Raw genomic sequence first — 25,575 nt, forward strand, 5'->3', positions numbered from 1 at the left:
ACTGCTCGATTCCCATGCAGAGTTGCCATCTCGGGTTTGACATAGATGACTGCTCGATTCCCATGCAGAGTAACTCCACTAGAAAAATAATCGGTGCATGTATATGAAGACATTGATACTGAGGATGCATGTATATGATAACGAGAAGTACATAATGACATAATTCATTAGATGATAAGCAAGTTCATTCTCCTTGATCATTGTGCTAAGGTGAAATATATCTATCAAAAGAGATCGGAGGGAGTATTTGTTGTCAACCTTAGTTACCGACCGATCACTAATCGTCAGTTACTAGTCACCAACTTATGATTAAAAATTTGAAAAGCCTGACCAAGCCTACCCCACACATCACGCACGTCCGGCGTCGTGGCTCGGCTAGACGAGACGAGCAAGCGCGAACGGGACACCCTTCCATCCCTCCCTTAACTTCTCAACTGGTGTAGGAGAGCTTCATTTTCTCAATTTCCAATGGGTTCTACCACCATTTATATGGGGCTTCGAACTTAATTGATTAATTAGTTTAATAGACCTGGCTGAATTAATCGAACAGCTTCTGAATTAATCTAACAAATATTTCCTGCAAATATTTGTCTGACACTCACACTACCAAACACTACGATATGAATAATTTTTTCAAGAAGACGTAATAATATTTTCTTTCCGGAAGCTGTAACAAAGCGACCAGTAATAGATACTCCTGCCAACACACAACAGGCTGTCTGGCGTTCACAATTGCTGCCTGGCAGGTTCAGAAACCGCTAAAGGTTGACTAAACACATACTACGTACGTGTAGGTCAACCCTTTGCGATCCAAACACTTATTACCTCCTCCAAACGACGGTGCAGACTTCCACTAATCGCCTTTACAAGCCACAAGCAATCACAAGTATATCAAGCTGCCGCAGCAGGTCAGAGAGGCCACAGTTTACACCACGCAACGCAAGACCTCAGAGGTCAAAGCAGATGGTTCAGCCTCATTTCATCGTTCCAGAAGGACTCGCTCACTCACCGCACGCACGTCTCCAACGTGATCGATTGATCCCGCAGCTCAGTCAGTCCACGCGCAGGTACAGCACGGCGAGAGTGTCCATAGCCTGGTACGGGTACTATTATTCCCGCTCACGCCGCCTTCAGGTTCCCGGCAACTTCGTTGGCGACAATCTTATGATAAGCTGATGAAGGATCATGTCAGCTGCTGATCAGCATCAGCTTGAGGCGATGCGGTTTCCCTGGTCAACTCGCACTTATCCTTTTAGCCAATCTCCGACTCCGAGCCAGTAGTCATTAACTTTTCAGACCGGAGCGTCTCTGTCAGTGCGGTTTAGACTTGCGGAGTCCAGGCGATTATTATTGTTTTTCGATTAAATCGTCGGTCGATTACTTATCCAAGTTAGAAAATTTCCTAGCGAACCGTGTGGTGGGTATGGGAATCGCGGTTGGAGCGTTTGGACTAGTTCACTGCTGAATGTTTCCACCAAAAATTGGAGAGACTTGAGTGTTCATTTCTGAAGGCGCCCTTCCCCAGCGATGTAGCACGAGCAGTCACAGTATTTTATTAGAGTGCAAGAAACACCAACTTTGCGAGGAGGACAACTGGGTATGTCTGGAAATTGCCACCAATCCTCGTGGATTATCTCTTGACACCAGATTAGGTACAGGGCATCTGCTTTAATTTGTGCATCAAAGGGCTAAAAAGAGGGAGCAGGCACAGTAAGCATGCATGCAGGCGCACAAAGACGGTGTGTTGCACACTGCTGCCTTAATGCCTTATAATCTATCACCCGCCACCACTCTCCCGGGCCTAAACTAGCAATCACGGTAGCTGGTGCCACGTTTAAATTGTGAAAGTGCCCACCAAACTCTGGGTTATAGATAGCACACTGGCACAGGGAAAACGACGTCCAATAAGACAAAGGCTGACTGTTTCTCGGTCCGGAACAAGTAGAGGATAAAGACGGACGAAAGGACTCGTCTCGTATGGCATCAAACCATCATGTGCTCGCATGACATCGAAAGGTCGTAAGGACAGTTGGAAGTTTCTGCTGTGCCAATGTGAGCCTTAGATAAGCGAGCAGATGAGAAAATATATAAAAGAAAGGCGGAATCGAGTGCAAGAAAGATTCCAAAATTCTACTCCATCCGTTCCAAATTGCAGGGCATTTTGACTTTTTTACGTTATGCATTTAGAAAAGTCAAAACGAGCTACAATTTGGAACGGAGGGAGTACAATATAACCGCGTGTTGCTCGTATAGAAGGGAGCAGCACAAGTAACTCGAATAGCTTTGTATGTGTTGTGAAGCTAGACTACGTGTAGATAACCATTATCCCCAAATTTAAATTATGACAGTACCGCTGATAGGTCAACAGGATTGCATAAAAGGTGGTTGGATAATGGCAGCATCTGAATCTCGCAGGAATTTCATGGTAAACCTGCAGAACACATTAAACAGCTCCTCACAAGGTGTCGGCGTTGACTCAAAAACTTCCAGGTCCACCAACATCCTACACTGCCGTAGCAGCAGGAGTGGAGCGCTGTGCAGTGTACGCAATCCTAGCGCACGGTGCGCAGGTGCAGCGCACGGCAACCTGGCCGGCCGTTCACACACGCTGACACGCACCGCGCATGCGTCGGAGCGCCTTGTAAAATGGCAAGCGAGCGGACGCACTTTCCGTGACGCGGCGGCAGCTCACTCCCACCCGGCTGCGACGGCGCGTCCCGAACGGAAAACCCAGCCGGGCAACCACCCAGACCCCACCACGTCCCACGCGCAAACCACCGCGCCAACGCAACTACGACGAGCTCACACGACTGGCGCGCCCCGACACGAACCCAAGCCAAGTGGAGCCGGGAACGAACGCGCGCCCACGCCCGCGCTGACGCCACGCCACCAACACCCACCAAACCACGCCTCCTTTCCTTTCCTTTCGTTTCCCCCTCACTTGCCAATCACCGTCGCCTTCGCCCACACGCGTTTCCAAGCGCTTCCCCTCCGTCCGAGCCCGACCCGGCGCGCTGCCGATCCACGCGCTATATAACCCGCGGCGTCCCCGCCCAGGGCCGCCAGGGCGCAAGACCAAACTACTACAACCTCATCGGCTCACCAATCTCGTCTCACAGTAGGATTGCGAGTGCTTCAACCCGCAGCTGGTTTCTTCATCCTGATTGGTTCGGATTCTTTGGTGCTCCGGTGATCAGCTAGCGGTTCTCTCGGCCACCATGGGCAACTACCTGTCGTGCACGCTGGCCAAGGCGCCGGGCGGGAGGTGCGCGAGGGTGATCCTCCCCGACGGCGGCGTGAGGCAGGTTTCGCTCCCGGCGACGGCGGCCGAGCTGATGCTGGACGCGCCGGGCCACTTCCTCGTCGACGCGCGCGCCGCGCGCGTCGGGGCGCGCCTGGCCGCGCTGCCGGCCGACGAGGAGCTGGAGCTCGGCGGCGCGTACGCCGCGTTCCCGATGAAGCGCCTGGGCACGCCGCTGGCGGCGGCGGACGCGGCGCGCCTGGCCGCCGCGGCCGCCAGGGAGGCGCGCCGGTCGTCCGCCAAGGTGTCGTCGGACCACGCCGCCGTCGCGGCGCCGCCACCGCCCGCAGCGGAGGTGGCCGCGGCCGCGGAGGAGGCGCCGAGGATGCGGCTCGAGCAGATGGTGGTGGACGACGACGCGGCGGCCGCGGAGCTCGGCGCGCTGAAGCACCGGCTCAGCAATGCGCGGTCGAGGAGGCCGACGCTGGAGACCATACACGAGGAGAATTACCTGTCGTCGAGAGCCTGAGACGTGCCTGGCGATCGGCGGAGCTTTTTTGATATGTGATTTAAGCACATGCTTCTCTTTTCAGCTTCATTTTTTGAGCATTCGGTTGAAGACTTGAAGTGTTGAACTCAAGTTCCAAAAGATATGTAATGTGAAGCAAGTAAATTGTACAGCCCACGTTTTTTGTGAATAGAGAAAATACATATACTAGGTCAGACTTTTCAGTTGTTTATCTGTGGTCTCTTGTGCAGTTGTCTATCATTCCACATTCTCCAGTTTAGCGTGGGATGATCAGTTGAATGAGCAAAAGTCTTCAGGAGAAGAGGAGATTGGTTCCACACTTTGTACCGTTCAAATTGGGCGTCACAAGTTGTTGCACCTATTACAACAAGCCTAAACTTGATACCTTTCTTGCTTAGTAACACTGAACGGCGAACGAACAATGTCACTTTGATAACTACAAACTTTTGTAGTGATATTTATATAACTTTTTTCAACAGTAATAGAAGCAATCGGGGTACTTCTACTTAACTTTTTCAGAAATAATTATTATTCATATATAAGTGTTGCTTACACAAATAGCGTTTTATGCTATTTATGCATTTATTTTTCCTTAAAAAGACTTTACCAATCAATACCTCCTATGAGCACCAAAGGTAAACATTTATGTTAAATTTGCAAGTAGATTCGTCTTGATTTTTTTTCATAACATTATAAATTACATGTTATAGTAAGTGTGTTATAATAAAACGTAATTAGTTGAAGTTGTATTTTATAGACCTCCAATTACCGAAACCAAATCCTTTTAAGTTTCACTATTTCGGAACCGGAGAGCGCAGTCCATAGACAAACATGGCAATATAAATGGGATAGATTTTAGAGGCGCGTGGATAATATGTTAATATTATACGGTCGGTCAGGACATACAATGATACAAATAAAGAAAAGCTTGTAATAATGATATCAAACGTTGCTTACAAGCGTAATCAGAGAAAGACGTTCAAAAGATGATGTATATCCCAGATATAAGTTAATTAAGTTAGTCCAAAATCAAATCTTTTAAATTTTGTCCATTTGTTTGGACTATAAACTTGGTGTTAATTTATTCATAATAAAACATGCATGCATTTCCTCAAAAAGAAACACGCATCCTAGGTCTTTCTATTCGAGAGAATATATTTACATAGACAGTACTTCCTCCGTCCCAAATTATATGTCGTTTTGGCTTTTCTAGATGCATAGATATTATTATGCATATAGAATATATCTACGTGCATAACAAAGTATATAAATCTAGAAAAACTAAAACGACTTATAATTTGGAACGGCGGGAGTATTAATCAAAGTGTCATACAAAGACCGTACTAATCTTAATGGTCATATTCATGATCGGATGGAGCACAATATTAGACCACCTTACAGAGAAGAGACCGGCGTTATTCGGTAGTATAAGCTTACCTAGAAGCAGGTGATCTTCGGATTCAGACAACGCACCGAAACGGAGTAACAGAGGGATCGGTCGCTGTCAGTGTCAGGTTCCATTGGCATCAGGTGTGGTTTGAACCGGGATCTTGTTTGCGCAGAAAGATACCATGATGTCCCTCAAAACAGGGTAAAGTGGGGGAGTAGTAGACCGACGGGTGAAAGCAAGGTAGGCTGGCCTAACTGGGAGTACTACTACTTACTCGATGAAGAAAGCAAACCCAAAATCTGCCAGCAGAGGAAAGCGTCGTTCGTAAGGCGAAGGAAAGCATTCTTGCCAGCGAGAAATTAGCCCGTTAAAAATTCGTGACCCTTCCCTGAATTTTGCCGCGAATGCAAAAAAAAAGAAGTCGTCGAACAGGACGCGCTCTCTGCGTGTTCAGTCGCTCCCGGTCTACGCCGTCGTCGCTACAATGGTGGCGGTAAACGTAGTACACACACGTGGCATGACGCCGATATGGAGCCCCGTCACCTGGTCCTATACGGCTGACTGGCTGAGAGGCAGCCAGGCAGGCAGGAGACGTGGCGTGAGCGCGCATGCCGCTGGCGCGGACCGACACGGTGGAATCGTCTACGTGCGCGCGTAGCGGAGTACGTGCCCGCACGAGCAGCTCGGTCTCGGCACGGCACACATGTATGGTTGACTCGTCGAGATGGTAAATACTACTAGCGTGCACCGCGTCGGAAGAGTCCGAACGCGCGCGGGCGCGACACGGTTAGGCCGAAGCGAGAAGAGCACGAAACTCGCAAGGTCAGGTGCTCGAGCCGAGTTTTTGTCACGCCGACACGCCCCGCCCGTGCGTTCCACTCTCCCGCGGCGACCCGGCTTCGGCGAGGCCCGATGAACGTGGCACCCGCAAACATGCCGAGGCCATGCGACGACCCCCGTGGGGAGATGCAGCTTGCGAGGTGCCGACGCTTTGGCGGGGCCGGACGGCCGGGGGATGCACTCATGCACCATCCTCTCCACAGTTCCGCCGGCTCCCGTGACCCCGGCGCGCGATGGCGCAGGAGCGCAGCCCCCTCTCCTCCTCCCGCTGGGCCGCTGGGGTAGCCTGGGATGCTGCTGGCCTATGCGGCGAGCCAGAGGGGCCTGCCTGGTGGGATTGCGTCGTGAACGAGCCGCGGCTTTGCTGTGTTTCGTCTGGGCCGGTCGGTGGCCCGGTAGCGGCGGTAAAAGAAGCGCCGTCCCCACACTTCAGGATGACGGCCCAGTGAATTAAGTACCCACAAACGTTGCGCAATTTTTTTTTAAAAAAAACGTTGGGCAAATAAGCGACCCCAGATGTTGTCCTCGTCGGGGGGCAACTATCGCCCGACGTTATCACATTCGCCTAAAGAAAAGCAGACCATGCTGCAGATCAATCAAGAAAAAGGTCGGTCAAGGTCATCCGTCTCAATGGGGAAACAGGGGATCAGGAAAGAAACATACTGAATCGGGGCACCGCAGATGGCCAGATGCACACGAGACAGCGCGTAATGGCGAACACGTCCGTCACCATTGGTGGAAATCATCAAATCAAAAGGGATCGAGGGAAGTCCCCACTATGTCGGACGATTGGTGGTCTATGACGTGTCGAGATGCGGTGCCGCCGTCCCCTGTTCTGAGCGCACTTGGCTCGAGCTCGCGCGCACACGTCGGACACCACCGGTGCGGCCTTTTGTGTCACCCTAGCTGGGGCACCCAGCAGCAGCAGTGGGCAACTGACCATGAGCTCGCATGCAGATCCACGACCTTCCTGAAAGGCTGAAACGGGCAAGTGGAAAGCACCAGAGGAGAGGCCAGTCTTCGCGGCACGCACAGTTGAATTGACACGACCGCACGCCTGCGCTGCACGGCCAGCAGCAGCCCAGCACCATCAAAGGGTTTCCTGCAAAAGGTGCCCGTGGGGTTTGCTAGTTCCCCTGCACCCCCGCCCGCCCTTATCCACATCCCGGGAGGACGGTGAGAGATCCTTCACCTCCATGCATACCCGTACTCTACGCGTTAGCCCTTGCAGTAGTACTGTGTGTGGACGTACTATATGACGCCCGACACGTTTGCGCTAAAATACGGGGGCGAGTAGTTCGTGCTTACTCATCAGTCGGGTCTGCAGAGTCCAATTATCAAAAGCACTGTGAACTCCCCGTCCCTACGACAGAGAAAAATGCGAGATGGAAGTGCAGGAGGACGAAACTGGGGTTAAAGCACTGTGAACTCCCCGGTCGCCCTTGGACCTTCTTGTTTGATTGTTTGGCTCGTGACGTGATCGTCTGGTGGTGCATGAAGCATGAATAATGAATTCGATCGTGTTTCCCTCGTGCGCAATATGAAAAACAGATGAAGAGTGACCGACGACGTTTCTTGCATTGGCACTCCCTCTGGCATTAGGGTAGCAAGTTCGATCACCATCCAGCCGCCCACATTTAGGGGGTATTTAGATACGAGGTGCTAAACTTTAGCAGGGTCACATCGGATATTCGGATGTTAATTAGAAGGACTAAATATGAGCTAATTACAAAACTACTTGCACAGATGGAGTCTAATTCACGAGACGAATCTATTAAGGCTAATTAATCCATCATTAGCAAATGGTTACTGTAGCACCATATTGTCAAATCATGAACTAATTAGGCTTAATAGATTCGTCTCGCGAATTAGACTCCATATGTGCAATTAGTTTTGTAATTAGACTATGTTTAATACTTCTAATTAGTATCAAACATCCGATGTGAGGTGCTAAAGTTTAGTGTTCCCGAACACCCCGTCAGTAAGAAGGGCATGCTACTTTTTTTTCCCGATAAATCGTTGTAGTTCAATCCGATCCAGCCGCCTGCTAGCATTAGTATGGTATCGTATGGTACTGTTTTTTTTTCCGATAATGGAATAAAACAAAACATTTTAGAATTTAGCATATAGTTTTGAGATGCACATGGTTTGCTGGCCTATTACTTAGTGCTGCATAAATTCCTCAAACGTTGTAACAGCAAATGTAGCACAGAACACGGTGGAGTCATGCACCACAATAACAAGTAAGAAGATTTCAATCGTTGAAAATCACATTGTCAGACAAATGCTGATTTTCCTAGCTGAAATACAGTACGTACGAAAAGAGTTGGCCGACACAATCAACGAATCCTTGATGTTTGTTGACTCCCCAAATGTGCAATGCACGGAGAACTCGAGCTGCTCTCGCGGCCATTTTAAACACGCATCAACAGTACCTGCTGGGGCAGCGTGCTGTCATGTCTCGCGGCGCCGATAAACGCACAGGGCATCAACGCCTCGCTCCTTATATATAGGGCTCCTCCCATCAACCATGCCGTGTGTTCCTTCATACGAAACAACAGCCACCGCGATCTTTGTTGCCAAGGGAGGAGCAGACATTACATCAAAATCTCTTGTTTACATCACGAGCCAAGAGGCAGGCATGCCGTCGCAGCAGCCTCACGTCCTCCTCGTGTCCTTCCCTCTCCAGGGCCACGTCAACCCGCTCCTCCGCCTCGGCGCCCGCCTCGCCGCCAGGGACCTCCTCGTCACCTTCACCACGTTCCGCCACGCCGGCCTCCGCGCCCTGCCCGACGACGGCTCGTGCGTCGGCGCCGGCGCCGGGCGTGGCCGGCTCCGGTTCGAGTACCTGCGGCGGCGCGACGCACCGGACGACCCGCGCCGCTACCAGGACCCCACCGACATGCTGCGGCACGTCGCGGACGCGGGGCCCTCGGCGCTGGCCTGCCTCATCCGGCGCCAGGCCGGGGCGGGGCGGCCCGTGGCGTGCGTCGTGAACAACCCCTTCGTGCCGTGGGCGCTGGACGTGACCTCGGGCATGGGAATCCCGTGCGCGATGCTGTGGATCCAGTCCTGCGCCGTGCTGTCGCTGTACTACAACTTCTACAGCTTCCCCGAGGCCTTCCCCTCCGACGCCGACCCCGACAAGCCGGTGGCCGTGCCCGGCCTGCCGACGGTAGCCGCGGACGAGCTGCCGCACATGGTGCGCCCCGAGTACGCGCGGAACCTGTGGGGCGACATGCTCCGGGCTCAGCTCGGGGGGATCGGGAAGAAGACGGTCTCCTGGGTGCTCGTCAACACCTTCTACGGGCTCGAGCGGTCGGCCATCGACGCGCTTCGCTCCCACGTGCCGGTGACGCCGGTCGGTCCGCTCCTGGAGCACGACGACCGCCGCGACGGCGACGGCGACGACGACGATCTCGCTGCAGTGGCAGACGACGACGGCTGCGTGGCGTGGCTGGACGCGCAGCCGCCGCGTTCCGTGGTGTACGTGGCGTTCGGCAGCCTCGTGAACATCGGGCGCGGCGAGATGCTGGCCGTGGCGGAGGGCCTGGTCGGCACCGGCAGGCCGTTCCTGTGGGTGGTGCGCGACGACAGCCGCGAGCTCCTCCCGGAGGACGCGCTCGCGGCCATCAGCGGCAAGGGAAAAGTTGTCGCGTGGTGCCCGCAGGGGCGCGTACTCGGCCACGACGCCGTCGGGTGTTTCGTGACGCACTGCGGGTGGAACTCGGTCGCGGAGGCGCTCGCTGCCGGTGTGCCCATGGTCGGGTACCCGTGGTGGTCCGACCAGTTCACCAACGCCAAGATGCTGGTGGACGAGTACAAGGTCGGCGTCCAGCTGCCCGCGCCGGTGACGCGGGACGCCCTCCGTGCGTGCGTCGACGAGGTGATGAGCGGGCCGGAGGCGGCGGCGTTCCGGATGAGGGCGACGGCGTGGAAAGAGGAAGCGACAGCGTCTGTTGCCGATGGCGGGTCCTCGGACCGGAACCTCCAGGCTTTCGTTGAAGATATACGACGGTCTCATGGAAAAGGATCTCGAGGTGGGAGCAGGATTAGCTCGTCTGGAAACATAGCTAAGCATTTGAATTCGATCGATGTTATTCCGTGAGATGTCTGTAAGTTCTAGTACCTGTCAAGTTAGTGTCGTTGGCACTTGGCAGTTCAGATTGTTGCGATGACTTGGTCAAAATGGAATCGTGAAAAAGATTGTGCAATAAGAATCTTTCCACGGTACGTTCATGGAGTAGCTTATTGAACCCACTATCATTTTTATGTGCGTACGTGCACACTGATTATTTCTCTGCTACACGGCGCACGAGCGCGCGCGTGGTCTGTCTTACTTCTTGCACACCACTCCAACGCCGTCGAGGCCGGCTGAGCACTTGACGCTGGTCATCAGCTCGTCGGAGGCAACGGCGAGCGCATCGGCACGGCGGCCGTGCGCGAAGCGGGCGACGGGGCAGTCGGTGGCGAACAGGCCCGATGCGGCGAAGTCCCTCTCGCCCCCCATGACCGGCATCCTCGCCGCGACGTCGAGCCGGTTCACGTAGCTGCTCCTGTACGTCTGCCCCAGCACGCCGTGCACGTCGTCGGTGAGCGAGTAGAACCTGAAGGCCAGGTCCAGGTGCGCGAGGCAGTCGCCGTCGCGGAGCCCGTAGCTGTGGACCATCGAGTCCTCCTCCGTGATGGGCACCGCGATCACCGTGATCTTGAACACCCCGGCGAGCTCCACCAGGACGCCGTTGGCCGCCTTGGTCCGCGTCACGGATAGGGGAGAGGAGGGCGCCTCCCACCTGACGTTCGCGACGCCCTGGACCTCGACGGGCGCGCCGTCGTAAACGATGGCGAGGCGGTCGGTGTCGTCGTCCCACGCGGCGGTCTTGCGCGCGCCGACGTAGAGGCGGTGCCCCGAGAACTGCACGGCAATGGCCTGCACCCAGGTCGGGTCCCTCCTGGCGCCTGGGACATGGCTGCCGATGAAGTGGCCGTTGATGTGGAGGTTGACGTCGGAGAGCAGGCAGAAGTCCCGGTCCCGGCGGCCGTGGAAGTAGAATGTGTTGCCGTCGCCGCCGATGAAGCGCGGGTCCTCGCACACCGCGCCGGGCAGGTTGCAATCTGCACAGCACAGCGTAATCACAATCACAGTATGTATCGATGAACACGATCTTGTGCGTGTTTCCTGTCCATGCGCTGCTTACCGCAGACGGGCTTGCAGGTGTCGCAGTTCATGTGGCACGACTGCGGGCACTTCTTCGGGCAGGTCGCCGGCGCCGTGCAGGTGGGGTACCCCGTGGTGTTCTTGCAGTAGACCACGTTGCTGGTCGGTGGAGATGGCACGGGCACGGGTGGTGACGAAGGCAGTGGTGGTGGTGGAGACGAGACGACGACCGGCGGAGGCGGTGACTGAGGCAACGGTGGTGGTGGCGACGAGACGACGGGAGGAGGAGGTGACGAAGGCACCGGTGGTGGCGGCGACGAGACGACGGGCGGAGGAGGTGACGAAGGCAACGGTGGCGGTGGAGACGACACGACAGGTGGAGGCGAGTATGAAACGATCGGTGGCGGGGGAGATGGCACACGCGGTGGGGGTGGCGGAGGATGGTACGGTGGTGGCGGCGGCGGATGGTACGGCGGTGGCGGCGGCGGAGACTTGTCCTTGTCCTTATCTTTATCTTTATCTTTGTCTTTGTCTTTTTCCTTATCCTTCTCTTTATCTTTGTCCTTGTTATCGGCAGCTTGCGCAGCCGGTGCGAGGAGTGCGAGGCCTAGGAGGAGCAGGAGAGCCCATTTCGCCACCGCCGCCATTGCTGTGCTGGTTGAGCTGGCTGGTGTGCTCTGTTCTGCTGAATGGCACGCCCATTTATACTGGTCGATCGGACTGCATGGTGCATGCCACCGGAGCTTGGTCATCTATGTCCTCGCTCACGTGTCCAGTTGGAGGAGGAGGAGGAGCAGTGCAAAAGAGGTAAGCATGTTCCCGGCGGCGGCAGGAATGGAGACGCACCTTTGCTTTGGCTGCGCGATTAGTCCCTGCTATAGTTAGTAATTGCCATATGATGATATGGGTTTCCATGAATTACGTAATATCTTGTCCAAATTAGTTAGCATCAGTGTGTTTACTTGTCGAAGAGTATTTGACTCATTTTTCTTCACTTGGCCTGAATTTGCTGAACTTGCTAGCATGGCAATAAGCACTCTGTCGCTCATGGATGGTGTTTGTTAATGAACTTGTACGAGCATTTTTTTTTCCAAAAATGCAATGATGAACAAATGTGCTCTTATCCAAAGAAAACAGGAAAGTTAGAAAGCAGAATGATTGACGTACATGGTTGCAGCAATGGCACGAGAGGCCACTTATTAGTTCAGGGTAATAAGGGGTTCTGCCACGAGAGGCCACTTATTAGTTCAGGGTAATAAGGGGTTCTTTGTACAGGTAAAATAACCGGTACTAAAAAGGGAGCCTTCGGTACCGGTTGATCCTGGTACTGAATTATCTTCCACATCACGCGTGGCTGAGACTTTTTCTTTTTCTTTTCTTTTCTCATCTTCTTTTCTCATTTTCCTTTTTTGTCATGTTACACGCCGTTCCACCGCCGCGCCATACCCGACCCCGCACCTCCAATTCGCCGCCTCTCCCAGCCGCCGTGCTCCTAGCCTCCGAGCGTCGCGCCTCCAAGCCTCCGAGAGCCCCGGCTCGGTCCCCGACGGGGGTAGCGGCAACGGCCCCTCATGCAGGCAGCCTGGTGGTAGCTCCTCGCCAAAGGCGGGGGCGTGCGGGCCTTCGGAGTGGAGGCCGGTGGCATGTGCCCAGCGGCTCGAAGGCCGGGGGAGCACGGTTAGGGGTGTGGAGAGCGGTGCACGCGCGGCCAACGACGACCCGGAGGTTGGCGGTACGCGGCCCTCTAGCGCGGAGGCCGGTGGCGCGCGGCTTCGGCACGACCCTGAGAGGCGGCGGTAGCAACGCCGAGAGGTGGTGGCAGTGAGAAAGGAAGGAGAGAGGTAGGAGAGATAGTGCGTGGCCGGTGGGGAGATAAGGATAAGGTGTATGGTGGGGAAATAAGTGAGAGAGATGAGGAGTCGGAGAGAGCTTTTTAGTATCAGGAGGAGACTTCACCCGGCACTATAGACCCTTAGATACATTTCTTAGATACATTAGTATCGGGTGGAATCTTCGTTGGTACTAGTAGCGTGCCCTTTCACAATTCAAGGCAGCAGAGCAAGAGGATCTGATATGGCAACGGCAAGCAAAACAAGGTGCTGCGTGGCGCGCCTGTCTCCCTCGCACGGTTTGACCTTGCAAAAGGCGTTGCGTAGCGTCGCACCGAACCCAACACCAAAATCCTCAGGTCCACGGTCCACCCATCTCGACACGCTGCCCGTGGGCCATGACTTCCCTCGACGTCCATTGGGACCCACATGTCGGCCAACGAATGCTGTTGCAGCCACGGTGCGCCTATCCCAGCTTAGCTTTAAAATCAAGCATAAACAAGGGACTGAACTGCATAATTACACACACAAAAATGGAGGCGTAACTGCGCAAAAGCTTTTCTCAAAGGGGCGAGAAAAAAAAATCGTTCTAAAACCCAGCCTGCTAGTCCTAGTCCTGCGGTCCTGCCGGGAGGGAGGACTCGGCGAGGTGGGGCAGGTGTCCGAAACGGATCACCAAATCCCGCCCGGGCAACCGAGAGATCCGAGCCCGCCACGATCCATGGCGGCCACCGCGGCGGCCGGTGCGGTGGCGCGCCTCATACTCGTTCTCCTCGCCGCCTTCCTCGGCGCAGCGCCGCGCGGGGCGGACGCGCTCCGGTCGCTCGGCGTCGAGGGCGCGGGCGGGGCCGGCGGCGCCCACGGCGACGCCGCCGTGGACCTCGACGCCGGCAACTTCACCGCCTTCCTCCAGGCCTCGCCGGAGTCGTTCGCGGTCGTCGAGTTCTTCGCCCACTGGTCGGCCCCTCGTCTGACTTGATTTGTTCGTTTTTTTTTGTTCCCGTTTAATCGATGCGGCTGGGTTCGTTCGACTCGATCGGTGGCGTTAGTTTCTGAATTGCAAAACGGGTGGAAGTTGAGACCGTGTGGTGTGCTCGATCGAATACGGTCTCGAGATCGAAATGATTAGTTCGTCTCGCCTGTGGGCAACGTCTCAAGGTAGCCCGATCTAGTGTTTGTGGCTTTCAAGTATGCTAGGTTTGCTTTGGTGGTTTTAGGCCTATCGTGTGGGATGTATGTGTGATTCAATTCGACTATTCGAGTAGTGTGCTTCACTTGTACTATTTGAGACTTATGAGCTGCAAGTGCAAATATGAAGTCAAAAGTTCTCAAAAGAGTGAAAACGTACGAAATAGATCTCTACCACCATCTGCTAAAGGGCAATAGGGACTTTATGACAGTCGTTCCTCCATGCTTACGCTTCCTCAACTATGGCAGTAATTACTTCAGTACTTCTTCCAGGATATAGCTTTGCCTAATATGGCTGTTGGCTACACTTAGTAATGAAACTAAATGTTAAATTTCCTCACACTATGCGATTTCCAAATATACTGCGCTATAAACCTGTAGCAGATGTGAAGTCTTACTGCATCATTATCAGTGGCGGAACTGGAGAGAAAGTTAAAGGGGGGGGGGGGGGGGGGGGGGGCAGACAAACATTTACCGGTTCAAGTATTTAACAATTTGCCCCAATTTTTCGTTGTCCACACAAGCACACAATAGCTAGTCATGACTATAGTAGTTATTATGCAATGGCAATACACAAAAGCGAATAGTTTGCAAAAGTGATCAATATACTTATTCATTTTTATTTGACTGCGCGATTCTTCACGATATTGAAATCATCAATAATCGAATCTGTCGTGACCTTCATTGCAATCTCTCTCTCAATATAGAGTAGCAAGCAATCTCTTAAAAATCCATCTTCTATTTTGTTTTGTAGTCTAGTCTTAGCCAATTTCATTGCAGAAAATACGCGCTCTGTAGTTGCAGTTGAAACTAGTAGAGTAAGAACAAAGCGAAGCTGCCTATAGAGAAAAAAAGAAATATTACTACTTGATGTTTTGTTTTTTTGTTAGGGGAGGCCATGCCCCCCCCCCCTCCCCTCAGTTCCGCCACTGATCATTATGTTTCTTTCTGAAGCTGCACTTAGCCGATATCACTGTCAAACTGCTAAATAGTCAAAATGATTATTTCATTGACTCTATAATGTGTGTCAAACATTCGAACGATCTGAAACTTGTTATGTCCTGTTCCTAAATCTACAATCTATATGTTACCTGCCAAGCTGCTCTGGAATTTTTGAAGTTTTTGTGAGCAATGTTATAGTTTATTTGTCATGTTTTATTTAGAAGACATTAATCACAGTGATGTCAATTGAGTATCTAATTCCCTGTATCCTTAAATTTCTACTTAGCGAAAGACTTTCTGCACTTGGATAAAATTCTAGACTGCTGATTGCCATACCTGAACTTGTAGCTTTCTTATTGATGAAGAGTGCGCCAACATCATCCAGTAGTTTTTTGATTGACCGATGACTGCAGTGTGTTGCTTACTTTTTATGGCAATAAACTTTTTCAAGTTTCTTACTCCATCAATTTCCTGCTTATGTCATTCCAACCTGTCTTGTTTATTGCTACTAACTGGAATGCATGACATGTTTGATCAGGTGTCCAGCCTGCAGAAACTACAAGGTATGTAACCTGCAGTATACTCTATTATGATCTGAAATGCAACTCCTACTGATCTCGATTCCTTCTTCATATGCAGCCTCACTATGAGAAGGTTGCAAAACTTTTCAATGGTCCAGATGCTGCGCATCCAGGGATTATTGTGATGGCACGGGTTGATTGCGCATCAAAGGTACGCTCCAGTGAAGGATGATGATTTTTACCAATTTCTTTAATCTAGACAACACACTTTGGAAGGGATTTTCTGTGATCCAGTCTCACCTTTAACTGGTAATGACATTACCTATAGAATTATTAGTGAATAATTTGGCCTTTTGTTTCCCTATGTGGAATGGGTTCTCTCTTATGGAGCATAGCTCCTAATTTCATAGTTTAGTTCCAGTGTTCTTTTGGAAGGTCAAATGCTAAATAATGATAACCTGTTAATACATCATGTTGTGGTTTGCATTGGCATGCAGTAGTGCCTTATTTCTTTTGATTGTTCGACAGCACAGGTGAATCTGGATCTTTGCAATAAATTCTCTGTTGATCATTATCCTTTCCTAGTGTGGGGTCCACCAGCAAAATTTAATTCCCCACAGTGGAAACCGAAGCAAGAGAATAGTGAATTAGAATTAATTGATGATGGAAGAACAGCAGAGCGTTTACTTAAATGGATAAATAAGAAGATGGGAAGGTAAGTTGCTGTCTATTCGCTTTAGATCATAAATTCACAATTTCATGTGGAATCATAAGCTGTTTGTATTGTCTTTGTATTTTATTACCTGTGTTTAGTTGGAAGTGTGTTGGTGGGTTGGTTTCGGCCTAATACTGTTAGTCAAACGCCTTTAGGATTTGGTCTGATGTAAGCATGTAACCATTATATGCGCATTTCATTTTTTATTGATACAATCGTCTTTTTTTTTGCAGCTCTTTCAATTTAGATGACAAAAGGTATGAGAATGAAAGTGCTCTCCCAAAAAATGCTTCAGATCCTGAACAGGTGCGGTTAAAACTGGGTTGTCTAGTCAATTTGCTTGGGGTCTTGTTTATACACAATGGTTCAGTCCTTATGAACCATTATTTACTATGTAATCAATTTTAATAGATTGTTCGAGCAATTTATGATGTTGAGGAAGCAACAGCTCATGCATGGCAGATAATTTTGGAGCTCAAGGTTTGAGTCAAATTATCAAAATTGACAATTTAATGTGTTGTTTGCTCCTCATCATTTTATGACTATTGCTAAGGTTACCTGCAAACTGTAGATGATCAAACCAGAGACTCGTGACTCACTCATTAGGTTTTTACAAATTTTGGTGTCTCATCATCCATCCAAGAGGTATAGAGGTGATCTTGTGAGATTATACTAGTACATATGCAAAGCTATCCTGTATCATACATTTTTGGTTGACTGCTTAGGTGTCGAAGGGGATCTGCCAACGTACTTATTAACTTTGATGATCACTGGCATACAAACCAATCATTAAGTTCACAAGAGAGTTCTACATTATTAACAAGTGTTACAGGAGACAACATCTGTGGAGAGGGGGTGCCACGTGGATATTGGGTACGCCTTCTATATTATCTTGTGAATTATTGGTCTGCTTGTAAAGTGATTTTTTTTGGTTGCTTTCCTGCAATAGCACTTAAATTTCCCAGTCCATGTACTTCATTCGAGCCCTTCAATTGCTTTTGGCTACAACTATTTGCTTTGAATGTTTTAGGAATTTAGATATCTTCCTTCCAATCTTTATTAGTTTGAGTTTACGTTTCTTATATCTGTGTACCCATGTTGCAGATGTTCTGCCGTGGAAGTAAAAAAGAAACGAGAGGATTTAGGTGATGCCTGCTCTCCATATTTATATCTAAGCTTTTCCATGGGAACAAAATTTGTTTACTATTCTTCAGATTCATTTTAATAGTTCATTGAGAAACTGAATATCATGTGAAATTAACTTCTTTTTTTGTATCAGCTGTGGTCTATGGGTTTTGCTGCATTCACTAACTGTCCGAAGTGGAGATGGAGAGAGCCAATCAACATTTACATCAATTTGTGATTTCATCCACAATTTCTTCATCTGTGAGGAATGCCGCAAGCACTTCTACGAAATGTGTTCAAGGTTTGGAAAACCCACTTTGGTTGTATTGCCACTAAATCTACTGCATGCCTAATTGTTACCTTCACCTGCAGTGTATCAGTCCCCTTCAAATCTGCCCGTGACCTCACCCTCTGGCTATGGAGAGCACATAACAAAGTTAATGAGAGGTTGATGAAAGAAGAAAAGGATTTAGACACTGCTGATCCTTCATTTCCTAAGGTTATCTGGCCTCCAAAGCAGCTCTGCCCATCGTGCTACCGTTCTTCAAGTAGGACTGCTGATGGAGCCACGCAGGTTGAGTGGGACGAGGATGAAGTGTTCCATTTCTTGGTTGGCTACTATGGGAAGAAACTTGTATCTTCCTACAGGGAGACCTCCATGGATTCTCATCTTCAAGTAACGAAGCAAGTAGGCTCAATTTCTGATGATTCTTCCGCTTCCAGCACTGCAACAGTCCCAATCGGAGCTGCCCTGGGTGTCGCTGTTGCTAGCTGTACATTTGGGGCACTGGCTTGCTTCTGGAGGACCCAGCAGAAGAACAGAAAGTACTACCATTTACGTTCTTTAAAGAAAATTTGACTAAACATTTTAGGTCTGTAGGATGCCAATGCTAATATGTTCTTCGTAGGTTCATTTCATAGAGAAGTGATTAGGATTTTTTTGTCTCCTTTGTTGATTTGACAGGCAAAGAAAGAACTGGAACTGAAAATAGTGCACCACTTGCAAACCCTATACTGCATGTCTGCATCAGGAGGAGCCTCCGTGAATGTATATTTACTGGGCGGGTTATCTTGGCAAGTACCCACTCAAAAGATGAAAAACATACAGAAGTGCGAAGATTTACTCGTGCCTGAGTCCCGTGATTGTTTTGTGCAACGACGTGAACTTTGTTGCAACAGTAAACAGTTCTATAGGTTCAACGTTTTAAGCTCTGTACTTACCATGTAGCCTTTTGAATACCTTTCTCTGGGGACTAATGTAATTTTATACCAAAGTAATGAGTGAAAACTAAAATTAAAATTTTGGTCCAGCGTGACTTATCATGAACTGAAAGCTCTTGTGCACAGAAAGGGCTATGACAGATTGACAGTGTTACCGAACGTGTCGTGCAGTAGTACTGGTGAATACGTGTAATATATTTTCTCTCGAGAAAGTACCCGAGTGTCCTAAATCATTTAACCGTAACCGTATGTAAATGGTACTATGAATAAACTCGCCTTGAAAGTTACAAGATTCACACGTGTGAAATATGTATTGATGACTGAAACTTATGTTTTAAAGACTACCTATCGACATCTCGATTACCAGCGTATTTTTTCTTCAGAATTCAGACTTGCCATTCTAGTGCCCGACCTCTCGCGGACCACCTCACCAAGCCGCTTTCTTGCTGATATGCTCATTCTCTCGCGGACCACCTAAATCATTCCCGCTTCAGTTTTCTTTCCATTTTTCTGAGCATCTTCTTGATAAATCATTCTCAGCTACTACATCATATTGTTATATGCACAGGAAGCCCACTTCATCTTCATTTGAAGAGAGTTTCACTAGTCAGTAGTCACCACGTACAATGGTTTCTATGCAAAGCTGCTGACAGCAGCCAAGTTTCCTACTATGTACAGTTGCAAAGCTGTAGAGTCAAATATCTTCCCAAATTCCGCAGGCAAATTACATCTGAAGCTCAATCCTTCGTTCAGTTCGTTGAAGGATCAATACCTTCCTTTGCCAGCACAGCCTACTGGATGCTGATGACATGCTGCTGCGGCTGTGTGCTCTCGGCTCCTGCAGGTCCCGGAATCTGGTCGTGCACAACCTGCATCGTCACGCTTTCATCATTTCTACCTGAAACTTCATGCACGATTTTGCAGTGTGATCTTCTGAAAGGTTTTCAGACAAACCTGCCGCTGCCTGCGTCGGTGAAGCAGTTCGGTAACCGCTACGAGTATGATGTAGACCGGTATGACGACTCCCGCAGTTCTAAGCATCAGCAGCTGTTTTTTTTTTGTAAAAAAACCATGATTTGTGCTAGGTTAATCAGGTTGGACATGCATTGCTGCAACAAGGTAATCTAGCAAGCAGAACATATGTGTGTCGGTGCTTGATCAGATTGCAGAGCCTTACGGTGAGCATGGCGACGGTATAAGCGCCTTGGTCGCCGAGGAGAACCGAGAGGGCGTCATGGAGGACCAAGAGGACCATCAACTGGAGTTGGATGTTTCAGAATGTTACTGTACATCCAGCTGTGGGAAGAACAGAAGGTATGGTATGCATCTTTCACCGGCACTACTACTCACGGTTATAGCAATTATGCGACAGCAGATTACGCCGGTAGGAGTGGAAGTTTGGTGGCCATACTCGTAGCTTGTTGATGTAGCAGAAGTTTGGTCCGCGTTCAGCATGGGGCGTGCTTGAATGTAACCAGGAGCGCTGCAATTGAGATTGAGTATTAGGTCATACACAACTGATCACAGATCAGATTCAAATGCATTTTGTCCTTGTGGTAACAAGTAAAGTTCTTTGAGGTACCTGAAGAAAATCGTGTTTCTTCCATGCTGAAACAGCTTTGAAGAGGTAGTGTAGTTTGGTGTAAATTGCTGCGTGATCATGAATTGTTAGATATATCCATCAGTTGTTTATGTGCAAAGTTGTTTGGAAATACCTGGGTACTAGGTGACTGGTGAATAATTTTACCTGCAAGCAGATCTCACATATGGTGTCTCCCTTCTCATCACACCATCTCTGAATGCATTTGCGATGAGCGTACTGCAATAAAAACATCTATTTAACACAAGCAATACTTTGCTCTTTCAGAACAAAGCTGTTCAATTCTACATTCTAACATGTTTCATATTGCTGAAAACTTATTCCTCTGAAAAGAATCGCTGAAACCGTGAAACGAAGTAGGATTAGCGTGATGCTGCGTTTTACCTTCAAGCTGCCCTTGCAGGAGCAAGGCGCCTCCATGTAGGCCTCATCCTCCTCCTCCTGGCAGATTCTGCATTCTACCAAGACGCCACTCGTTGCCCTGCCATCTTCAGCAGCCGCATCACACGCAGTCGTTGCGGAAGAAGGCAGAGCAGAGGCTTCATTAATGGCAGACTGAAGAGTCGAATCCGTGAGCAATCGGCCCGCCATTACCTCAAAATGATCCGCCATCCCTGGACGCCAGAGATGACCTTCGAAGCACAAGAACGATGAAACCGAAATGCACGTTTCTTCAATCGAATCAATGGGAATAACGGAAACAATCATTACCTGCTATTGAAAAATCGTAACAAAAAAGTTAGTTAACGCACGAGATTTTGCTGGATATCTGTCATATGCATGTATGGTTACTCTAAAGCTAGTTCAACAGACAGAGGAGGAGTCGAGGAGAGAACAGAGGTTAAGAACGATCAAGAGGCAAAAGGGGCAGCAAGCTAGAGGAGAATGCTTGCAACGAAGGGTTTGGATATCTGAAGAACTGAGAGGATGGTACAGAGAAGCAAGAGATGGAGTAGGCGTCCCTTGTTATCATTGGTCTTTGCTTGCTTCTGAAACATCTTATGCTCTGACATGCTTGATTGTTAGTGCATTCAGAGAACAAGGCATCGGCAAAATTCGAACCAAACAAAATGTTGCTTATTGACCCAAGAAAGCTATTCTTTTCCACTAGAACTTAAGCAAGTGGTTGAGCACAATTGCAGGGGAGAAAAACTTGAATTCTGAAGTTATACCATATTTTTCGGAGCAAGCAGCTGACCCTTTAGGTCAAGGAAACTACTTAACTAGCTTTGTTATGGTGTGACGGCAAAGCTGCGTTGCCCTGTTGCCCGTGTTCATGATAGACTGATATCCTCGTTCGTTTGTCACGATTCACGAAATTGAATTTTGAGATTCTGGTTTGGGAGTGGGGAAGTTGACAGGTGAGGAAAGGTGTTGCATGATGGATTCTGGTTAGGGCCCTGATATCCAGTCTCAACTTTCGTACACGTCTCCATGACTTGTTGCAGATGCGTGGAATCTCCCACCGTGATGATACCATTTTTTCCCCTCTGGAATAGTTATTCTGCATGTCTCACGATTTGGTGTTTAATACTTCGGGGGTGTTTGATACAACGGCCACACGTCACATCGGATATTTGAATACTAATTAGAAGTATTAAATATAGACTAATTACAAAACTAATTGCACCAGATGGAGTCAAATTCGCGAGACGAATCTATTGAGCCTAATTAGTCCATGATTTGACAATGTGGTGCTACAGTAACCATTTGCTAATGATGGATTTATTAGGCTTAATAGATTCGTTTCGCGAATTAGCATAGGGGTTCTGCAATTATTTTTATAATTAGCTCATGTTTAGTCCTTTTAATTAGCATCCGAACATCCGATGTGACACTGCTAAACTTTAGCACCTAGTATCCAAACACCCCGTTTGAAACATGGATATTTTAAGATTTCTACCGGTTACACTTTCTTTTTAACTTTGCCCGTCATTATAAAATGGCTTTAAAAAATTGACAATACACGATCGACGTTACTAGAGTCACCGTAAAAGGTATTATCGATATATTTAATTACGGTTACTGGAAACAATATATTTTTATAAAATAATTGGTCAAAGTTTCACGTAGTAGACCGTGTCGATGTCACAAACGGCACGTAATAACTTATTTATATCATTTATTTTTTTTAAATAAAAATATTTAACGGAATATCTTTTTTCACACAAATGACAGAATTTTAAGCCGAGACGTGGGGCAAAAACCCGTTCCCCTGCCTAGGCCCAAGTTCTGATACTCCCTCACGTGATCGCAGCCGTTACGCTATTACGCTATCGTCTAGTTTCATCTCCCTCTTCCCTCATCATGCCATGCCATGTCATGCCTATGAGCAATTAGGGAGGATACGACGTTACTTGTGATGTCACTCTCATGAGCATCTCCGCGCCACATCGCTCCTTCCAACACCTCTTCATGCCATATTGTTTCGCGGGTTCAGAGTACCCCATCCTTAATGGTGGGTATACGAGGAGTGAAAGTTCTGTTTATCATGACTTTTTAACACATAAAAAAGAGTGCTCCACAATCACCAACCAATTACCAAATGCCGCTAAAGAATTCCTTAATTTGAGGAACAACACTTCAATTTTTTTTCCGAAAAATACTTCAAGTTTTTAATACCGTTCATATTTGGCAATGAGAAATTTCAAAGAGAAAATGGCAAAGAGAAAAAGAAAAGAAACAAAAGACATTCACCCTGACGATCCCACATCCTATCCAACGGTCCCGATCTTCCATCCAGCACTCCAGCGCCGAATCTCCAACCCGCAAAACCCTAGCCCAACTCCTCCCGACTATAAAGGCCTCCACCTCCTGCTTCCGCTCCTTTCCCCTCCTATCCCTCTCTCGCGCCGCCGCCGCCGCCGCCGCCACCACCCCTACCCTCGCAGCCCCAACCTCCTCGGCGACCATGGCCAGCGGGCAGGAGTCGCTCTCCCTTGTGGGCACGATGCGCGGCCACAACGGAGAGGTGACGGCGATCGCGACCCCGATCGACAACTCGCCGTTCATCGTCTCGTCCTCCCGCGACAAGTCCGTGCTGGTGTGGGACCTGACCAACCCGGTCCACTCCACCCCGGACTCCGGCGCGGCCGCCGACTACGGCGTCCCCTTCCGCCGCCTCACCGGCCACTCCCACTTCGTCCAGGACGTCGTCCTCAGCTCCGACGGTCAGTTCGCGCTGTCCGGCTCCTGGGACGGCGAGCTCCGCCTCTGGGATCTCTCCACCGGCCTCACCACCCGCCGCTTCGTCGGCCACGAGAAGGACGTCATCTCCGTCGCCTTCTCCGTCGACAACCGCCAGATCGTCTCCGCGTCCCGCGACAAGACCATCAAGCTCTGGAACACCCTCGGTGAGTGCAAGTACACCATTGGCGGCGACCTCGGCGGCGGCGAGGGCCACAACGGCTGGGTCTCCTGCGTCAGGTTCTCACCCAACACCTTCGCGCCCACTATTGTCTCCGGCTCCTGGGACCGCACCGTCAAGGTCTGGAACCTTACCAACTGCAAGCTGCGCTGCACCCTCGATGGCCACGGCGGCTATGTCAACGCCGTCGCCGTGAGCCCTGACGGGTCCCTGTGCGCCTCCGGCGGGAAGGACGGCTATACTCTGCTGTGGGATTTGACTGAGGGGAAGAGGCTGTACTCACTGGACGCAGGCTCCATCATCCACTCACTCTGCTTCTCGCCCAACCGCTACTGGCTCTGTGCTGCTACCCAGGACTCTGTCAAGATCTGGGACCTTGAGTCGAAGCACGTCGTGCAGGACCTCAAGCCCGACATCCAGATCTCCAAGAACCAGGTATGTCTTCCTCCTTTCTGTCTGGTTACCCTGCTTGTTAAATTGTATTGTAGTCTGTTTATTGCTTGATTCCGTTGGAATATTGAGGCTAACATTTCATAATTCTTGTGGTTGTGGAAATGTGGATTGCAGTAGTATTGTGTTACCTGAATGGTAGCGTGTGTTGTCTGGATGCCTACCTTATTGTTCATTGATATCACTGATCCAACAGATATCATACTCCGGTGTAGAATTATTGTTGATGTGCAGAATTAGTAATCCATGATAAAATTATGCCTGTGGTGTGGCACAGTTGTTTTATCTGTTAAATTATGCCCTACTATCTATTTTCCATTTGTTTTATCTTACAATTAGTCTTGTTATCCAATCTGTTATTCTGAGTATGGCCTCAAATAGTCTTTAGTTTTGACTTAGCTTTGTAATATGCTCTTTATGCTTATCTCATAGTAGTGAGTTTAATAGGAGCTGCTTATACTATATCTCCTGTGAGTTTCTAACCTCATCTGGTCCATCGCTTCTGCTATGCATTATAATATGATTGTTATGCCTCATCTCTCTGCTGTGCTCTGATAGCACATTGAGATACTGTTTAGTCATGCAACTGTGTAGTGTTTGGGAAACCATTTGTTTGTATATGACATCTACTACATAGTTTTCAGTGGACACAACCCATGAGGCTCTTAACTTAGGTCATATTTATCTTCAATTGCACACTAAACCAAGCCTTCTATGTATTTACTGTCACTGATTGTTGTCATATTATTTGTTTCCTGTCCTTGTTAGTCTTTGTGCATATTAGTTTCTGTTGAATCCTGTTCTCAGCAGTTGAGTGTTTACTTGATGTAGATTTTCCTCCCTTGTATTTTTGGACTTAAATCTTGTAGAAATTCCTGTTACAGGGACTGCACTCTGGTTTGCATGAAACTAAGCATTATCCTATAGGCTAACTCTATTTAACACGATGATGCCAAATATCTTATTGCGACAATGATTTTCATATCTGACTGTTTCTGGTGCCCTTGTTTTAGATCCTGTACTGCACAAGCTTGAGCTGGAGCGCGGATGGAAGCACCCTCTACACTGGCTACACCGATGGATCTATCAGGGTCTGGAAGATCTCTGGGTTCGGCTATGCAGGCTAGATGGTGAAGGCCTCTTGGAAGGTTTAGGGAGTCTTGTTCGGCAAAACATTGTAATGTTCGTCAAGTTTTTGACTGTCGTGAGCTATATTGTCTGTTTCGTACTTTCCAGTCGCCCAACTATTTATGCTTAGCTTTGTTAATGAGCTAATCGTACTATGGAAGAATCTATTTTGCACCATGGCTGTGTTAGCTTCCGCGTTGGTGTGTTATATTTTGGTCATACAAATGGTGATGCTTGCGTTTTGAGTTGTTGATATGCAATGCTTCTCCGATACCCGCAGTGCATGTTGGTAGTAATTTTGCTTGTGTTTTGTTTTACAAATCGTTGGCTC

General features: G+C 49.3%; 6 protein-coding genes across 7 annotated transcripts; 4 read left to right on the top strand and 2 right to left on the bottom strand.

Moving 5' to 3' along the window:
• Nucleotides 1–3,034: 3,034 nt before the first annotated feature.
• LOC117847797 (uncharacterized) lies at nucleotides 3,035–3,981 on the top strand. Its single transcript, XM_034729081.2, has one exon. It carries the CDS (start codon nucleotides 3,219–3,221, stop codon nucleotides 3,768–3,770), a length of 552 nt encoding a protein of 183 aa, XP_034584972.1. The 5' UTR covers nucleotides 3,035–3,218; the 3' UTR covers nucleotides 3,771–3,981.
• Nucleotides 3,982–8,557: 4,576 nt separating this feature from the next.
• Nucleotides 8,558–10,233, top strand: LOC117848813 (gallate 1-beta-glucosyltransferase 84A23). Its single transcript, XM_034730365.2, has one exon. It carries the CDS (start codon nucleotides 8,642–8,644, stop codon nucleotides 10,106–10,108), a length of 1,467 nt encoding a protein of 488 aa, XP_034586256.2. The 5' UTR covers nucleotides 8,558–8,641; the 3' UTR covers nucleotides 10,109–10,233.
• LOC117848815 (uncharacterized) lies at nucleotides 10,190–11,846 on the bottom strand. Its single transcript, XM_034730367.1, has 2 exons — nucleotides 11,199–11,846; nucleotides 10,190–11,115 (listed from the first exon to the last, which is right to left on the bottom strand). The coding sequence occupies exons 1-2, from the start codon at nucleotides 11,803–11,805 to the stop codon at nucleotides 10,337–10,339; spliced, it is 1,386 nt and encodes a 461-aa protein (XP_034586258.1). The 5' UTR covers nucleotides 11,806–11,846; the 3' UTR covers nucleotides 10,190–10,336.
• A 1,731-nt stretch (nucleotides 11,847–13,577) lies between these two features.
• On the top strand, nucleotides 13,578–18,788 carry LOC117848814 (sulfhydryl oxidase 1). 2 transcript variants are annotated; one of them, XM_034730366.2, is made up of 12 exons: nucleotides 13,579–13,944; nucleotides 15,656–15,680; nucleotides 15,757–15,849; nucleotides 16,172–16,353; nucleotides 16,587–16,659; nucleotides 16,765–16,833; nucleotides 16,925–16,998; nucleotides 17,079–17,226; nucleotides 17,458–17,498; nucleotides 17,633–17,779; nucleotides 17,851–18,303; nucleotides 18,443–18,788. In XM_034730366.2, exons 1-12 carry the CDS (start codon nucleotides 13,709–13,711, stop codon nucleotides 18,462–18,464), a joined length of 1,563 nt encoding a protein of 520 aa, XP_034586257.1. In that variant the 5' UTR covers nucleotides 13,579–13,708; the 3' UTR covers nucleotides 18,465–18,788. The 2 variants fall into 2 exon arrangements, with proteins under 2 accessions (XP_072148784.1, XP_034586257.1); XM_072292683.1 differs by lacking the exon at nucleotides 18,443–18,788 and having other exon boundaries at nucleotides 13,578–13,944; nucleotides 17,851–18,337.
• A 271-nt stretch (nucleotides 18,789–19,059) lies between these two features.
• Nucleotides 19,060–21,703, bottom strand: LOC117848816 (uncharacterized). The gene is made up of 8 exons (XM_034730368.2): nucleotides 21,011–21,703; nucleotides 20,684–20,931; nucleotides 20,447–20,518; nucleotides 20,282–20,349; nucleotides 20,050–20,182; nucleotides 19,877–19,957; nucleotides 19,654–19,746; nucleotides 19,060–19,568 (listed from the first exon to the last, which is right to left on the bottom strand). Exons 2-8 carry the CDS (start codon nucleotides 20,909–20,911, stop codon nucleotides 19,491–19,493), a joined length of 753 nt encoding a protein of 250 aa, XP_034586259.1. The 5' UTR covers nucleotides 20,912–20,931; nucleotides 21,011–21,703; the 3' UTR covers nucleotides 19,060–19,490.
• A 1,422-nt stretch (nucleotides 21,704–23,125) lies between these two features.
• Nucleotides 23,126–25,421, top strand: LOC117848860 (small ribosomal subunit protein RACK1z). The gene is made up of 2 exons (XM_034730427.2): nucleotides 23,126–24,101; nucleotides 25,130–25,421. Exons 1-2 carry the CDS (start codon nucleotides 23,211–23,213, stop codon nucleotides 25,241–25,243), a joined length of 1,005 nt encoding a protein of 334 aa, XP_034586318.1. The 5' UTR covers nucleotides 23,126–23,210; the 3' UTR covers nucleotides 25,244–25,421.
• Nucleotides 25,422–25,575: the final 154 nt, after the last annotated feature.

Source organism: Setaria viridis, chromosome 3, assembly GCF_005286985.2.
Source record: "Setaria viridis chromosome 3, Setaria_viridis_v4.0, whole genome shotgun sequence".
In the NCBI taxonomy this organism is placed as follows: Eukaryota; Viridiplantae; Streptophyta; class Magnoliopsida; order Poales; family Poaceae; genus Setaria; species Setaria viridis.